This window comes from Ranitomeya imitator, chromosome 1 (assembly GCF_032444005.1).
Source record: "Ranitomeya imitator isolate aRanImi1 chromosome 1, aRanImi1.pri, whole genome shotgun sequence".
Taxonomy (NCBI): domain Eukaryota; kingdom Metazoa; phylum Chordata; class Amphibia; order Anura; family Dendrobatidae; genus Ranitomeya; species Ranitomeya imitator.
Window position 1 is genome coordinate 112,571,803 of NC_091282.1, and position 18,726 is coordinate 112,590,528.

Here is an 18,726-nt window from a genome sequence, read left to right on the forward strand (position 1 = left end):
TTTTTTTCTCAGTTTGTCTCCCATAGTTGAGGTCTACCTATGATGTAAATTACAGACGCCTCTCATCTTTTTAAGTGGTGGAACTTGCACTATTGCTGACTGACTAAATACTTTTTTACCCCACTGTATATATATAAAAATTAAAAAAATATATGAAAAGCGAGAAAAAATATGTAAAAATATATACAAAGAGAGTAAAATACTGATAAAGAAGAAGAAGGAAAACATGGAGAGAAAAAAATATGAATAAATAAAAAGAAAATTAAAATGATCACAGAGAAAAAATATAACAATGAAAGGTAGCAAAGTGATAACCAGAAAAAAATAAAATTAAAGATAGAAGAATGTAATTTAAAAAATGTGCAGTTAGAATATACAGTATATACAGTATACCATACACAGTGAGGTAAAAGTAAGTGAATAAAAATACATACAAAAAGATAATCTAACAATAAAAGGTATAAACTAGATGTGTGTGTATGTGGTGTAACTTTTTTTTATCATGTAGGATTCATTCCTAATAAAAGTTATCATTATCTATTTGGCTGTATCTGCTTCCATTGCTTTTGGGATTTCCTATTTTTTGGAAGTGTCTGTTACTTACTGACTATCCCCCTCTTGGTATTATTCTATATTAATTAGCTAAAGATTGCAATCTGCCTGCTTGCAGTCAATCAATGTGATGCTTATTCCCAATGGATAAAAAAATCTGTCCTTATGTGCTGGACACCAGATACATTTAGAAAAGATGTTTTTTGTAATGTTGTGTTTGTTCCATTTTAGGATCAGAAAAATGGAATAATTAATCCGTTGCCTCAGTTATGTAAACAGAAGCTAAGGGGTCGGATTCATTATTATGGGGTTCATCTGGGTTCTGATTCTAACTATGGATTAAAACGTTCTGCATCCATGGACACCAAATGGATCGCATAATAATTTCCGGCAATATGGCCCCTCTGCTTCTCTTTTGATAACTGAGGCAACAGATCACTTACTCCGTTTTTCTTTTCCTAAAAGGGAACAAGCAATCGGACTTTCATAAAGGACATGTGAACATTTGGCTGTGCTCCTGTTTGTTCTTTACATGACCAGCAGAGTTTTTTCTATTAAAAGACAGCAAGCAAAGACCTTGACAGCCATAATAAACTTCTCAAGAGAGGTGCAGAAATTAATTAAAACACATCAATGTGGAGCTAGGCATGTAGGATAGTTTTTTAGTGGAAAATTAGTCAGAATCAGAATATATTTAGCAAAGTAGATCTGCCCATTGTGCATACCAAACAAATTAATTTTTTCAAAATTATGGTGTAAATAGATGAAATATTTACCGTCATTTCATCCACTGTGGTGTTTAATGCTGTGACATCATGGTCTTTGTGGTCACCGAAAACCTTATCAATGGCAATTATTGGAATTTTGCATGTATTGCAATAAGTATCAATCTGAGCCTTTTTTTCATCAGTTAAAAGGGTTTCTAATATTTCTTCTGATTTCCTTTCGTGGTCCACCACTTCAAAACCAGATTCTTCATGTTCAGCTGTGGCTTGTACCGCATCCAGAAACAAATCACTACCATGGCCTAAAGATTCTTGATCTTCAAAGGCTATTTCCTTTAAGGAAATGTCATCGTCTTCAAGATCATCTGTAGACACAATCACATAATCTAAGTCCTCAGCATTTTCCTCATCTTGTAGACTTTTCCCTTCTGCTGGGGATGATACAAGTTTATTACCTGTTGTCGGTTCTTTATATGTGTTATTTGCCAAATCAGATTGGTCATCCAACCGAACCTCATCATTGTGCGCCGATTTAATTTCCTTAGCTTCATACTGATTTTCCTTCTTTATTTTTTGCTTATCACCAAGTGATTTTTTCAGAGCAGGTGAGGATGATTTATTGTCTTCAAGGATTACTTCATTCTGGGTCGTATCTTTATCACCAAGTGACCCTTGCGACAAAGCTTCATAACTCAAGTACTGTTCCTCTTCACTTCCTTCATCGCTGTAGAAATCATCTTCATCTGATTTTTCTCCTCCCGCTGGGATCTCATCCTTGAGGTTAAATTTTTCAAAATATATTCCTGTGCCATCGTCATCTGAAATTCTGCTGTGGAAAGTCTGTGCAGAACTGGTACTTTCTGCATCTGATCGGTCATGTTCCTCCTTGGCTTTACTTCCTCTGGCTTGTTCATAAAGATCTGAGTAAAGAAAAGCTAAAGCAGGTGGTTCTTCTAGAAGCTCGTGGTTCACTGGGTAAGAAGTTGGGAAAAAGAATGACTTGGTCAAAACTCCTTCTTCGGAACTAAATAAGGATACTTCATTTGTTTTCACATCCTTGACATTTTTTTTGGAGCCTTTATCTGTGATAGCCTTTTCTGGATTAGTAGCCTCTTGCTGCAATAAAATGGCATCATCATCCAAAGATACGCCGTAGAATGATTCATCCAAGCTTTGCAAAAGTTGATAGTCATCGTCAATGGAAGTTTCACTTTTAATGAAAGGACCATGTTGTCCTTCTTTGACTATTTTTGCTTCAGGTTCTTGACTTTTAAAGGAAGGTTCAACGGGGACCTTGCTATCAACTAAAGTAAACTTTTCAAAGTAATCTATATCATTACCAGCTTTATCCATTTGCCTATTTTGTATATTTTCGGGGACATTAATCTGATCTTCTACTGACCCACTACCATTTTGGGCAGCTTCCTCATAATTATAAGGTGATGACACATCTTCTGTACAGGGCAGTTTGGGTATAAGTAAGGGGTTTTCCTCCAAGTACTCTAGTTTGTCTTCCATCTCTTTGCTTGCCTCCTGGTCTACAGTAGATATTAGATCCGGGGCCAAGATATTTAATATTTCTGACCCATCTGAAACTATACTAAACACATTTGATTGTGTGTTAGGAGATTCAATTGTGATCTCTTCTGCAGCAACTTTTTCCGGATTACATAATTTATTTATGTGTTCTAAAACACTGCTTAATTCTACAAGGACAAATGGTGGGTAGATGTCAATATCATGCTTAATTGATATAATTTCAGTTTTACTTTCAGCTAAAGATTGTGGGACACGTAACTTTGATTTTGTGGTATTTGTGTTTTTTTTCAGTGGAGGTTGCTGCACTGTCTTTGTCACTGATTGCTTTTCCGGTATATTCTTTGTTGGGCACAAGGTTGAATCTCCACAGGGATTGTCTAATTCAGACTGCTTAGACATGTTGTCAGGCTCTAGAAGACAAATTAGTAATGAAGAACGTGTAAGTATAAATATAAATGGCACCATTATTGAGCAGATTTCTTACATGTCTGGATTCCATAAAAACACCAAGTTGATTTTAAGTTGTCTTTGTCTTATTAATAGCTGCTAAATTGTATTTTTATGGGAGCCTTACTCCATTTTGTACCACCATGCATATCAATTCCACTTAAGTTCAAGTTAAGGACTTTTATCTGCATAGCAATTAATCAATTAAAATAGCTGGATACCCTAAGAACTAAGTGATATGGAGTAATTATCAAGTTCAGAAGACATAAGGTAGATTTGTGTATTTCCCTTTGGCAGAAAATCGAGGACCCTATCTAGTAATGAGTCATGGAAATGGAGCTGCTCCATTGAAGAGTCAAACTGGCTGTTCCTTCTTCAGGCTTGACTGACATCCCACAGGTCAAGACATCATTACAAGCCAATTGCCGCAGCATCTGGTGCAGCACAAAATACTGGTCTTGCTTTCATTTGCACGCCAGCGTGCATATGCACATCTTGGATGCCACTGTTGGTGGCTTTTGGTGATGTACCCAACTTATCGGACACCAATCAAGCATGGAGAGTGTCTAACTTAGAGGAATGGCTCCACCCCAATTACTTCTTACAGGACATTAGAATATATTGCCTGCTGTTTTCAAAGTACTTTTCTAGGTAACACTGTATCAGCCTAAATATAAAAGGATATCATTGTCAACCTGTTACCATCCTGGATAACAGGCTGGTGGTGGTTTGAAAGCCAAAAACGTTTCACAATTTCCCTTTTAATTTTTTGAGAAAAAAAACAGCTGCAGAAGCAAAATATGAGATTACAGGAAAGCCAAAGTATGAGAGCTTTACATAGTATAATCACCATATTTGAACTTTGCACAAGTTGCGACAAATTCTGATTAAAGCTCTTTTACAAAAGCAGGATAATTGAATGACTATAATAATTGCATTATTTCTTGGTTTATCGCCATTTTGCTTTGATAACATAACAGGTTATTTATTTGGATTAGCTTGAGAAGTCAGCCGCATATGGAAGGGACAGGCTATTAGTCCGATGTTGCAAGAAAATATGAAAAATGAAGCCTTACTTGGTCTGACACCCAATTTGCAGTTTTTGATGAGAAAGGCTGAACTGTTTACTTCACCACTTGATTAATGAGATAAGACAAGACAGTGGCCTACTGTTTTGACAGGTCATTTACCATGGTATTTAAAGGAGACATTATGTTCATCTGTTTCTCTAACAGATATTAATAGATGATATTGGAAAATCAAGTTTTGAAGACAGACAGTGTTGTCCTTTACTTACCTGGAGCTGCAGAAGTTGGTTCTTCAGCCACTTTGTCTGGTAAGATACTGGAGGTTTCAGCTGCAAAATGTTCTGCTTTTTCATCTGGTGCTTTATTTTCTGAATTCGAGTCCTTTCCTGGCTCAAGGTTTTCTCCTGTATAGTCTTCAGTATCCTTTGTAGAACTATCAGCATTCCCAGATTCTTCTGTATGCGTGGACAAATGACGTTTGGCTTTTTCCAGGGCTTGCTTAAAAGATTCCCCCATATTATCAGCAGATGCCTTAGGATTTTCAGTGCTTTTTTTATGATGTGATGACTGCCGAGCAAACTTTGCTGATGTTGATGGTCTGACTCTTTTTCTCCGTAGTTTTCCCTCATCCATGATGAAGATAACTTTGCCAGGTGGCGTTCCAGCAGAAGAACTTTCCATGCTGTAGACATCCGAGGTGGTGCTGGCTTCTGATGCCCATGGTGTGGAACATCGACTTGAGCTGGTCTCCCAGTGTATCCCACTGTCTTCACACTGAACTGTGACCATAGAGAAGGCTGGATTTGACATGAGACATTGGAGCTTGGGTTTCACTTCCTCAGTGTTTACAGATTCCTTAAAACTGGAACAAAGTTAATAAGAAACTTTAGGACAGTGATGATCAAACCACCATTTCTGGGGGCGATCAACAAATGAAATAATGCAATAACGTGGAGGAAGGGAGGAAGCAAAACACATTGGAGCTACAAGGGGAAGTGCATAAATAGATATATTGATCTGAGGCAATACATGTATATAAAGATAAGTCTTTAATGCACGACTCATTCAGATGTCAGAGATTTTCTTGTACAAGAAAATCAGTCCGAGTTTCATCAGTATTTCTTTTTTTATAAGAATCTCAGCAGAGTTTGGTCAGTGTCATTTTTGAACATTAGACTTTGGTTGGAGTTTCATCAGCTTTTCTGGGATGAGAAACAAACCAAAAAAGTTTCTCGATCTTCTCCAATCTAGAAGTCAGTGAAAAATGAACAGCACTGGCAAGGTATCCGAGTTCTGTCTGATTTTTTTTTTACAGACCCATAGATTTGTACTGAGTCTGACAATTTTTATTCAACGCTCATATCAATATAGCACATGTCCCTGCAATTTGGCACGGACCGCTTGATCCTCAAAAAGTTATGGGCATGGGAATGTTCCTATTTACTATTATTGGTAGCCATCACAAACATGGCTAGCACTCATATGCAAAATATGGACATCTGAATAAGTCCTTACCAAATCTTGTATTAGTGCGTCAATTATGATGCAGTCAGACGGTCGTATAAATCCGACCAAGATCAGACAACAATTCAGGGACTGTCCGGCAGCTCTTCCAACCCTAGCATGACAGCTTCATATATTTCTATACAGCTGTCACGAGCGGGTCGGGAGAGCCGCCGGCCAGTCCAAGCATTGTGGTCCAATCTCAGTCTGATTTATACGGCCATCTGACTGTGCCTTAAGGGCTATGGAGATGGACGAAAATAGACATGATCTAAAGCTGCCAAAATCCACAAAACTGATAGGAACAGCCGTTCCCTGGACAACGTTTAAGATTTTTCTTCTATGCACTCATGTTACTAAGAATTTACTAATTTAAAGGCGATTTCCGTTTCCAGCAAGTAAATCCTATTCTTCATAAAACTAAAAAGTTTACTGTTTTCCTATATATACTGTATATATATATATATATATATATATATATATATATATATATATATATATATATATATATTTTAAGCATTCATTAATCTTTCTTTGGTATTTAGGATCTCAGCTATTATTCAAGAGGAACCTTCAATATTTTCTTATTGCGGATGAAAATTTGCTCCTGTTTCTGTGATGAACACACAGGCAGAAGGCTCATTACAAAAGAGCTATCAGAGCGGTTTTTGTAATATTCATTTTAGATTAATTTTATAGCATTGATCATTTGCTTCATTCTTTGTGCAGATGTCAATAAAACTAGAGTAAATGTTTAGAGGTTGTGTGATAGTAAGGGCTCGTGCAGAAGATCGTATTTCCAGGAGCTGCAGCACCTCATGTGGCTGCACGGCCCCAGCTTTCCTCTCAGACTCTCTCCTTCTGCTTCCACTCTCTCTGTGAGACTCCTCTCTCTGGCTCTCCCTCCAAAAGACTCACTAACTCCTCCCCAAGCCAGAATATATGCTATCTAAGGAAGCTCCCCTGAAACCGGGTTCAGAGCTTCCCCTTTCTGGCCTGGATGAACAACCAAGAAGAAACGCAATATCCTAAAAAAAATACTTTATTAATAATATCTAAAAATCTCATAGACAATTAAATATGCTTAAATGTATGCTACCAACATCAGCCACCTGGGTTCGGTTAGGGTAGGAAACATTCAGGAAATAATAACAAATGTATTCCTGACACAGTCCCTGTAAGGTGGCCCTATAGTAGCTCACGCCTACCTAACAGCGGAGGTTGGCACCCTAAATTGCGATGTGGCGCCCCCGCTCCACGTCGACTGTCCCTTCTTGCCCTACTGGGCCCTACCAACTACCCACGCCCAGGTCCCCACAACATACACACAAATTGACCAATAGGTCACACTAACCAAAAACGTGAAAAAAAGTGTAAAAAAGAAGTGAAAAAAGTGTAACAAAACATACTAAAAACAACGCGGCAAAAATAGTGCTGCGTAAAGGTCCACTAGATTACATGTACCCCATGGGCTATATCAACAAATAATATGGATATTGCTCAATGAAAATATTCTTATAGTGTAAATGATGGTACACAGGTAATAGTCAAAAAACCATTGGGGTACAGTAGAGCACGGATATATTGTGCTCATAAATACTCAGAGGTCATAAAATAGGAGCCTCTAGTATGTATACCAATGTGTCACTGTCTTTGTTAGTACACAGGCTCGGACTGGCCCACCGGGGTACCGGAGGATTCCCCGGTGGGCCCCTGACTCAGTCTCTCTCTTCTGAGCATCGCTGCATGCCCGATTTAGGCTCCGTCTCTCCCCGCCCATCAGAAGAAGAGAGAAAAGCTGAGCTCCTGCATTGCCTGGTATAATGGTGGGGATCAATGGTTCAGACTGCAGCATGGATCGCTTCCCTCCCCGGAGTCTCTGGCTAGTAGGATGGGAGGAGGGAGGCTCAGCACAGACATTTCACTGACCTGCACTGAAGCCTGACAGCAGTAAGCCCCGCCCACCAGCACAGACGGGTCAGGCTGCTGCAGCATGTGGCCAGGAGAGCTGTGCAGTCACTGCTGAAGCTACTGCTAGCAGTGAAGAAAGTGCTACTGGAAGTGGTGTCCTATGGCTCCTGCACTGCTCCAAGCCAAGCGCTTAGCTCTGTGGTCGGCACTGTCAGGAGGGGGAGGGGAGGCTCCAGAGGAACACAGTGGCCTGAAGTGAGTACTGGAGCTTCCTGTTTATGTCTCTGTCCTGACTCTCTCCTGTCCTCCATCCCAAGAAAAGCTGCACTCTCTGCCCCCTCTACCCTTTCTGCCTTCTAGTTGTTCATATCACTTTACCTTCCCCCACTGCTGTTCTGTGATGCTGACATGGGGCCCCCATCGTCTTCATGGCACTTGCTGCCCGAAATCCTACCTATCCTTTTAAAAAGATACCTGGCATTTTGATATGCAGAATGAACAATTAAGGCTACGTTCACATTTGCGTTGGGGGGGGCGCACAGGGGGGGGGGGGCGGGGGGCACATAGATCTTTATTTTAAACACTATTATTCATGTTTTCTCTGCAGCGAACGCTGCTGCAGGGAAGATATGAATCACGGATTCAGCACCAGTGGGGGGACAGCGCTTAATGTAGCGCAGTCTCCTGCACGGCACACGGACGTTGTCCGTGTGCGATACGTGTTTTACACTGACCCATTGACTTTAATGGGTCCGTGTAATACGTGCGCTCCCACGAACACTGACATGTCTCCGTGTTTGGCACACGGAGACACGGTCCGCAAAAAATCACTGACATCTGAACAGATGCAGTGATTTTTATGTGTCTACGTGTGTCAGTGGCTCCGGTACGTGAGGAAACGGTCACCTCACGTACCGGAGACACTGACGTGTGAAACCGGCCTTATACTAAGGCTACGATTACACAAACAGTATTTGGTCAGTATTTTACCTCAGTATTTGTAGCCAAAATAAGGAGAGGAACAATCATAGGGAAAGTATAAGGCTACATTCAAACTGAGCGTTTTTGCTGTATTTTTAATGCATTTTTTATGCTAATTTTCAGCTGCGTTTTACAGTACCAGCAAAGCCTATGAGATTTCAGAAATCTCCTGCACACACATTGGTTTATTTTTTATCAGTATTTTGTGCTTTGCTTGTTTTTTTGGATGTAGAGCATGTCACTTCTTTTAGCAATTGAATGGAAAAACACACCAAAAATGTAGCAAAACCTGCGTTTTTGCCACAGCTTCTTTCCTGCCAAGCACTTGGGTTTTGCTGCAGAAAAAAACACAACAAAAACGCCCACTGTAAACTTAGCCTTATAGAAACACATCACCACTTCTGTATTTTTCACCCACTCCTGGTTTTGGCTGCCAAATACTGACGTAAAATACTGTAAGGCTATGTGAACACGTAGGAAAAGAGGTGCAGAATTTTATGCACAAAATCTGCATCTCCTGGCAGAATCCGCAGCTGCGGTTTTTATGCGGATTTTGTGCGATTTTTGTGCGGATTTTCTGCGGTTTTGCCACTGTGGATTTTTATCATGGAGGGGTGCAGAAACGCTGCAGATCCGCACAAAAAAAGTGACATGCACTTCTTTGAAATCCGCAGCAATTCCGCACTGATTTTTCCGCACCATCTGCACAGCTATTTTTTTATCCCATTGATTTACCTTGTACTGTACATCACAGTGCGGATCTGCAGCGTTTCTGTGCGGAAAAATTTGCTGCGGATCCGTAGCAAATCCGCATCGTGTGCACATAGCCATAGTGTGACCATAGCCTTAAAGAAATGGATCAGTTAAAAATAGACAAAAATCGCGATGGACAGAACCAATTAAATACATTAATCAGGTCTTTGTTGTTTCCGTTAGGGTATGTTTCCATAGATAGATAGATATATTGATAGATAGATTGCTTGATAGATAAAAAAGATTGATAGATAAGATATATCTATAGATAGACAATAGATAGGTAGATAAATATATCTATAGATAATACCAAGCCCGATGTTTAGTAATAAAATGGTATGTAAAGAGTTAGGCTGGGATAACACATGCGAGAAACTCGGACGAGTCTTGCATCTTAATATCCGGCACTGTCGCCGGCACTCAGGACCAGAGTGTGCGGCTGCATGTATTTCTATGTAGCTGAACGCTCCAGTCCGAGTGTCAGCAGCAGTGCAGGGTATTGAGGTGTGAGACTCTTGCAAGTTTCTCGCAAGTGTGACCCCGGCCTTAAATGCAATATCTGTTTAATTTAAAAAAAAATGGCGTGGGCTCCTGTGCAATTTTCTGCACCAGAGAGGGAGAGCCAGCGACTGGGGGACTGATGTTTGTAGCCTGGGAAGGGGTTAATACCCATGGATCTTCCCAGGCTATAAATATCAGCCCGCAGCTGTATATGTAGTCTTTACTGGCTATTAAAATAGGGGGACCCCCCCAAAAAAATGACATGGGATCCAACAATAATTTATAGCCAGAGAGGCTACGCAGACAACTGCGGGCTGATAGTCATAGCCTGGGAAGAGAGCATGGATATATACCAGCCCCCAGCCGCCCCAGAAATGGCGCATCTGTAAGATGCACCAATTCCAGTACTTAGCCTCTCTCTTCCCACTTGCCCTGTAGCGGTGGCATATGGGGTAATAAGGGGTTAATGTCACCTTTGTAAGGTGACATTAAGCCGACTTAGTAATGGAGAGGCGTCAATAAGACACCTATCCATTACTAATCCTATAGTTGTGAAAGGATTACTAAAACACACACATGCAGAACAAAGTATTTTAATGAAATAAACCACCACAGTTTTGTCATCTTTATTATACTGGTAATCCAAGGGAAGCCATCGATCTTCTGAAAAAAATAAATAAACCAACAGTATACTCCCTGATTAGTCGTAGTCCTGAATAACGAGTGTCCCATGACGAGTTCAGCTCTGCTACATCTGGATGCCTGACATCCAGACATAGCAGAGCTTGTAGATGATCACCGGAGATAACTCTCCAGCGATCACCTACACTGCATCGTTCTCACAATCGGCTGACCGTGAGAACCAGACTAGTGACCAGAGATAACCCCCGGTCACTTGCACGGTAGTTCTCGTGGTAAGCTAAGTTATCGCGAGAACTGCAGTGGACGAGGGACTTCCGGCGGCGGGACAGGTAAGACCTTACTTAAATTTGTAGACATGCGTAGTAAGCTGTGTTTACGCAGTTATTACGCATGTGACTAATCATTAGATGCGGTTTTACTGCATCTAATGATAGTCTATGGTAAATTTACGGTGCGGCGACGGAGCGTCACCGCATTGTAAACAGACATGCTGCGTTCTGGAAAGACGTGCCGCATGTCCATTTATGCGGGTCTGCCGCCTGCGTGTTTTACCGCATAGTGGAGACTGGATTTCAGGAAATCCCCTCCACTATGTTGTAACATCTGAACGCTGCGTGTTTGACGTTGCGGCTCTACGCAGCGTTAAACATGCAGCATTTCCTGACCGTGGAAACACATCCTTAGAGTGTCCATCTTTTTAGCAGAAACAAATGTGCAGCATGTTGTACCTGTTCTAGTGAATATGATGAAACTTACTACTGAGCCTCCTAAAAAATACTACAACACAAAGGTGTACCTAGCCTGGGTGCTGAAATTTAGAGTGGGCCCCTGGAGTTGGTTTCACTGGTGGGCCATAGGCACCCCAGTCCGACACTGTTAGTACATCATGACCTACAGGTCATAAGGGCAGACCTATGCATAGGACTTATACAAAAAGTACTAGTAAAGAAAAATAAGAAAAACTAAACAAGATAAGATAAATAATAAATATCCCGATTCGATACCTAAGACAGTGTGTCTCAAATCCGGAATAGCAGATATACGGGCTCACTCGATAGGTGTTTATATGTGCATGCCCTCAGAGTCATATATAGAGCAGTTCAGATGCATGCTATACACAATTGCAAAAAACAATGGCTATGCTAATTATTAGTTGTTATATTTCACATAAAGCCGTTTGCTACCTCAGAGTGTCATGTGTGGTATGTTTCCTACACAGTTAATCAGTACAATTAGTACACCTGAGGTCGATGCCTCAGTTTAGCATCAGGTATCAGAGATAAAAAATTAGCAAAATATTCAAAAAAACAAAGAAAAAAATAATAAAACACAAATGAAAAAGTGTCTGCTATATCTGGTATAGCATATAATGTCTCTTATTTAGATTGGACCAATGCATATAAGAGCCCAAAACAGCTGAGGCCAATCCCTCATTGCTTTCTTATAGATAAGTGCTATGCTCAGTCTGCCATAACAAATGAAAAAAGAAAACTTATCTGAGTATGTGACATAGTTCGTCCCATCTCGCCATCCCTACGCGTTTTGCCCCTTCCCAGTATAGGGGCTCATCAGGGGATAAATTAGGGTATAGCAGCAATGGCTTCGGAAGTGGATATCCACTTCAATGAGGGATTGGCCTCAGCTGTTTTGGGCTCTTATATGCATTGGTCCAATCTAAATAAGAGACATTATATGCGATACCAGATATAGCAGACACTTTTCATTTGTGTTTTATTATTTTTTTCTTTGTTTTTTTGAATATTTTGCTCATTTTTTATCTCTGATACCTGATGCTAAACTGAGGCATCGACCTCAGGTGTACTAATTGTACTGATTAACTGTGTGGGAAACATACCACACATGACACTCTGAGGTAGCAAACGGCTTTATGTGAAATATAACAACTAATAATTAGCATAGCCATTGTTTTTTGCAATTGTGTATAGCATGCATCTGAACTGCTCTATATATGACTCTGAGGGCATGCACATATAAACACCTATCGAGTGAGCCCGTATATCTGCTATTCCGGATTTGAGACACACTGTCTTAGGTATCGAATCGGGATATTTATTATTTATCTTATCTTGTTTAGTTTTTCTTATTTTTCTTTACTTAGTACTTTTTGTATAAGTCCTATGCATAGGTCTGCCCTTATGACCTGTAGGTCATGATGTACTAACAAAGACAGTGACACATTGGTATACATACTAGAGGCTCCTATTTTATGACCTCTGAGTATTTATGAGCACAATATATCCGTGCTCTACTGTACCCCAATGGTTTTTTGACTATTACCTGTGTACCATCATTTACACTATAAGAATATTTTCATTGAGCAATATCCATATTATTTGTTGATATAGCCCATGGGGTACATGTAATCTAGTGGACCTTTACGCAGCATTATTTTTGCCGCGTTGTTTTTAGTATGTTTTGTTACACTTTTTTCACTTCTTTTTTACACTTTTTTTCACGTTTTTGGTTAGTGTGACCTATTGGTCAATTTGTCTGTATGTTGTGGGGACCTGGGCGTGGGTAGTTGGTAGGGCCCAGTAGGGCAAGAAGGGACAGTCGACGTGGAGCGGGGGCGCCACATCGCAATTTAGGGTGCCAACCTCCGCTGTTAGGTAGGTGTGAGCTACTATAGGGCCACCTTACAGGGACTGTGTCAGGAATACATTTGTTATTATTTCCTGAATTTTTCCTACCCTAACCGAACCCAGGTGGCTGATGTTTGTAGCATACATTGAAGCATATTTAATTGTCTATGAGATTTTTAGATATTATTAATAAAGTATATTTTTTTAGGATATTGCGTTTCTTTTTGGTTGTTCAACTAAGTATATCCTTACATTATTTTAGTTGGTTGTTCCTTTCTGGCCTGGAGTCAGAACAGTGTTGTATGTGCTGAATACCTGATAAAAGGGATCCATCCTCACTTCCAAGCGTAACATCACTCTCCCCATGAGGATAGGAATGCCATTGTAACAACCGATTACCTGGGGTGTTACATGTCCTATTTTTTCCTCCAACTGAGTCTGTCCAATGATAAAATTGCACCAAGCATAATTTGCGTCCGCTATTCGGATCGCACGTGGCCATGCAAGTCAATGAGATCATGGAAAAAATCATACTGCACTATGATGACATCTGACAGAATGAAGAAGTTGGAATTTTTTTGTCTATCTTCTCATCATCCTAGAAAATTTGGATCACACTGTGATGACACTCTGATCAAACTCTGATCAGTGTGATAAGCATATTCAGACGGATTTTCTCAGATGAGACTCTGGCCTATGGTTTATCGGTCAATAAGCCCCATGATGAACTTTCGAGCACCTTATAATGGCAGACAATATTATATGTAGTGGTAGGAATAAACTAGAACCTCTCATATCTAATTACATTCTTTAAAAATTATATTAACCTTAGAAAACTTCACAAACTGTTCATGAAAATCGTTTAAAAGCAGATCTGTCAGCGGATTTAACAAAACCTGCATACACTATTAAATGGATCTCTTAGACCTGATGAGACTGGTGGGTTTAGGCCGCCGTCACACATGTGAGTTTTACGGACGTAAGAGCGCAGAATCTACGTCCGTAAAACTCGCAAAAAATACGGCACAATTATTCTCTATGCCCCTGCTCCTATTTGCCGTATTTTACTGATCAGTATTATACGGCTTTCTACGGCCGTACAAAATCGCAGCATGCTGCGTTTGTCACCGTACTGCGCAAGAAATACGCCAATGAAAGTCTATGGAAGCGTGAAAAATACGGATTACACACGGACAAGCAGTGTGACTTGCGAGAAATACGCAGCGCTGTTAGAGAGAAAAGCCGGTAATTCAGTGCGGTGTACAGTAAAATCACACTGACAGCTTACAGAAGAATAGGTAGAATAAATGTGTACACATAGAATAGGTATATATATATATATATGTCAGTGAGACACATATATGTATATATATTAATATTTATTCCAGCGCTATACAGCTTGAAAGCCGGTAATTCAATTACCGGCTTTTTCCTTCTCCTTCCTAAAACCCGACATGATTTGAGACATGGTTTACATACAGTAAACCATGTCTTCTCTCCATTTTTTTTGCAGATTCCACACTACTAATGTCAGTAGTGTGTATCTGCAAAATTTGGCCGTTCTAGCTCTTAAAATAAAGGGTTAAATGGCGGAAAAAATTGGCGTGGGCTCCCGCGCAATTTTCTCCGCCAGAGTAGTAAAGCCAGTGACTGAGGGCAGATATTAATAGCCTGGAGAGGGTCCACGGTTATTGGCCCCCCCCTGGCTAAAAATATCTGCCCCCAGCCACCCCAGAAAAGGCACATCTGGAAGATGCGCCTATTCTGGCACTTGGCCACTCTCTTCCCATTCCCGTGTAGCGGTGGGATATGGGGTAATGAAGGGTTAATGCCACCTTGCTATTGTAAGGTGACATTAAGCCTAATTAATAATGGAGAGGCGTCAATTATGACACCTATCCATTATTAATCCAATACTAGTAAAGGGTTAAATAAAACACAAACACATTTTTTAAAATTATTTTAATGAAATAAAAACAATGGTTGTTGCAGTATTTTATTCAACGCCCAATCCAGTCACTGAAGACCCTCGTTCTGTGAGTAAAAAAACATAATAAACCAACAATATACTTACCCTCCGCAGATCTGTAACGTCCAACGATGTAAATCCTTCTGAAGGGGTTAAAACATTTTGCAGCAAGGAGCTTTGCTAATGCAGGCTGCTCCTCGCTGCAAAACCCCAGGGAATGAGGCTAAAAATAGATCAATGATCTATATTTAGCTTCATTTGCGGTGAGGCGCCCTCTGCTGGCTGTTCATAGATCGTGGGAAATTACCTAGAAAGCTCCCAGGCTTTCTAGGCAAGTTCCCACGATCTATAAACATCCAGCAGAGGGCGCCTCACCGCAAATGAAGCTAAATATAGATCATTGATCTATTTTTAGCCTCATTCCCTGGGGTTTTGCAGCGAGGAGCAGCCTGCATTAGCACAGCTCCTTGCTGCAAAATGTTTTAACCCCTTCAGAAGGATTTACATCGTTGGACGTTACAGATCTGCGGAGGGTAAGTATATTGTTGGTTTATTATGTTTTTTTACTCACAGAACGAGGGTCTTCAGTGACTGGATTGGGCGTTGAATAAAATACTGCAACAACCATTGTTTTTATTTCATTAAAATAATTTAAAAAAATGTGTTTGTGTTTTATTTAACCCTTTACTAGTATTGGATTAATAATGGATAGGTGTCATAATTGACGCCTCTCCATTATTAATTAGGCTTAATGTCACCTTACAATAGCAAGGTGGCATTAACCCTTCATTACCCCATATCCCACCGCTACACGGGAATGGGAAGAGAGTGGCCAAGTGCCAGAATAGGCGCATCTTCCAGATGTGCCTTTTCTGGGGTGGCTGGGGGCAGATATTTTTAGCCAGGGGGGGGCCAATAACCGTGGACCCTCTCCAGGCTATTAATATCTGCCCTCAGTCACTGGCTTTACTACTCTGGCGGAGAAAATTGCGCGGGAGCCCACGCCAATTTTTTCCGCCATTTAACCCTTTATTTTAAGAGCTAGAACGGCCAAATTTTGCAGATACACACTACTGACATTAGTAGTGTGGAATCTGCAAAAAAAATGGAGAGAAGACATGGTTTACTGTATGTAAACCATGTCTCAAATCATGTCGGGTTTTAGGAAGGAGAAGGAAAAAGCCGGTAATTGAATTACCGGCTTTCAAGCTGTCTAGCGCTGGAATAAATATTAATATATATACATATATGTGTCTCACTGACATATATATATATATATACCTATTCTATGTGTACACATTTATTCTACCTATTCTACTGTAAGCTGTCAGTGTGATTTTACTGTACACCGCACTGAATTACCGGCTTTTCTCTCTAATATATGTGTCTACTGACACATATATATATATATATATATATATATATATATATATATATATATAGACAGTATATATATATTTTCTTTTCTTTTTGGGACACATGGATCACTTCTATAGCGGTATGTTGGTTTTGCTAGCCTGCGAGAAAACCACGCAGTACGGATGCCATACGGATTACATACGGAGGATGCCATGCGCAAAAAACGCTGACACACCCTGCCTACGGAGGAGCTACGGACCACTTTTTTCGGGACTTTTCAGCGTATTACGGCCGTAATATACGGACCGTATTGTTTTACGCTGTGTGTGACGCCGGCCTTAGTTTGAAATCCATGTTAGAATAACTTTATAGTCCTGGAACCAAAATATGCATTGTATTTATTGATTTATTTTTTTGTGAATTGGACTAGGGAAACTTTGAGGATTATACAGACATTCTGATGTGGATATTCAAAGCCTTTAAACCAGCCCCATCAGGTCTAAAATGTATTTAATAACGTATGCAGGTTTTTTATAATTTACAGAATATCAGTATATGATTAGATAGACAGTAAAATATGAAAGAGATAGAAATATATTAATTAGATAGATCTGAGCAGAAGAAGCTGAAAGGTCAAATATATAAGTGTGACACAATGCCGGATATGTTCATAGCGTAAATTATATCAACAAAATCTCATCAGTAGGCATTACACACAACTGGCACATCACACATGACAGCATAGGATCATTATGTGACCGTCTTCCAGAACGACAGGGGAGGGGCTCAAGCAAATATTCCCCAGCTGTCATTTCTGATGCATCTTTAAATAGAAAAAAAAAACCTTTGCACAGATGGGACAAGCTGTGGAGTAACACAGATCACTCTCAGGCAATCGTATGTTAAGGGATTATAAGAAGACCCCTGTGTGGTTCTAACAGCTGTAGTGCTCGCCACATCCAGGCTGATTTTTTGGGGGCGACGACAGCGTACCTCTGTGTGAGATCCTCGGCTTCTTCACTGTTGAGAACAGTTTCTGGAGAGACATCCTCCTCCAGACAGAAGGAGACTTCAGAAGCCCCATCGACCTCAGAAGGGCACAAAGTTTCCATTCTTCTGTGGTCACTTCTTCAGTGGGGTGCTGATGGGTTCCCCAAGATCAATTCTCCCCTGATCTCCTTGGAGAGACTGGTGTCATTGCAGCAACGGGAGCAGCCAGTGGCTTCTATTCTCCTGACTAAGGGGAGTCTTAAAATAGACAGGGAGAAAACAGACTCAAACACACATGCTTTCAGCACCAAGTGCTACTTGACCGGCCCTCCGTGTCGTTGTTCAGGGTCCTAGGGCTAGAGGTGTTATAGTTTAAACAAAATACATATTTTAAAAATATTAAACAATTATATACCAAAACATTTAAAGTTTTATGATTCCACAGGTCAGTACGAGTATGTGCAGCGCCCCAGAGATCTGGTCGTTGCAGTATGACACTCTGCCACTAAGGGGAGTGATGGTATGTCTGATGGCACTGAAGGAATTTCACTAACCAGGTATCACCAGCACACATTACACTTCACACTCCGGCCACTAGGGGGTGCAAAAGGCTTTATTTATTGGGCCACTCCTCACACTGGTAAAACTAGGGGTTGGATAGGAAGTTAGTCAGAAGCTGACTGGGTTGGATTCAGGCAACATCCCGTGGCAGGGGGTGTTGCAAGGAGAAGACACAGGGGGGTCTCTGTCAGGCGTGGGAACCTGGCAGGTGCCTAGCGAACAGAGCAGAACGATACGGAACTGCGCCTGCACACCCCGCGGCAGTATCCTAAGAAAGAGACACGAAGCGAAGGATATTGTGGAGCAGTGAGAAACGAGATCAAGCACAAAGGAGAACCAGTAGGAGTCGTGCCGTGAGACCGAGGCAACATCCTACTGAGGCACGTAGCCGGTGGCCGGAACACCGCGGAAGTAACTGACTCTAGGCCTTACTTCGAACTCCGCAGGACAGTTAATTATAGGTTGGCTGTCTACCTTAAATTTCCTATGAAGACATAGGGGGCAATGCGTGGAGAGGGGCATCTCTAGGGTCCCGGAAGAGCTCCGAGCCTTCCCGTCACACGGGTGCGTCCTAGCCATAACATACTGGGGGACGAGAAACTAGTAACATCTGGATCAAGCGAGAGAGAATTAGAAAGAACAAATGAACGAGAACAGCAGTT

The 18,726-nt window shown here is 40.8% G+C and overlaps 1 protein-coding gene across 1 annotated transcript in view; it reads right to left on the minus strand.

The window, feature by feature from the left end:
• The window catches only part of CMYA5 (cardiomyopathy associated 5), a 118,237-nt gene extending 100,485 nt beyond the window's left edge, over nucleotides 1–17,752 (minus strand). The window contains exons 1-3 of the mRNA XM_069749807.1: nucleotides 17,507–17,752; nucleotides 4,561–5,153; nucleotides 1,329–3,226 (exon numbers count right to left, since the gene is read on the minus strand). Coding sequence (XP_069605908.1) covers nucleotides 1,329–3,226; nucleotides 4,561–5,153; nucleotides 17,507–17,625 — 2,610 coding nt within the window. The 5' untranslated portion in view covers nucleotides 17,626–17,752. The remainder of the gene's footprint in view (nucleotides 1–1,328; nucleotides 3,227–4,560; nucleotides 5,154–17,506) is intronic.
• Between the last annotated feature and the right edge of the window lie 974 nt (nucleotides 17,753–18,726).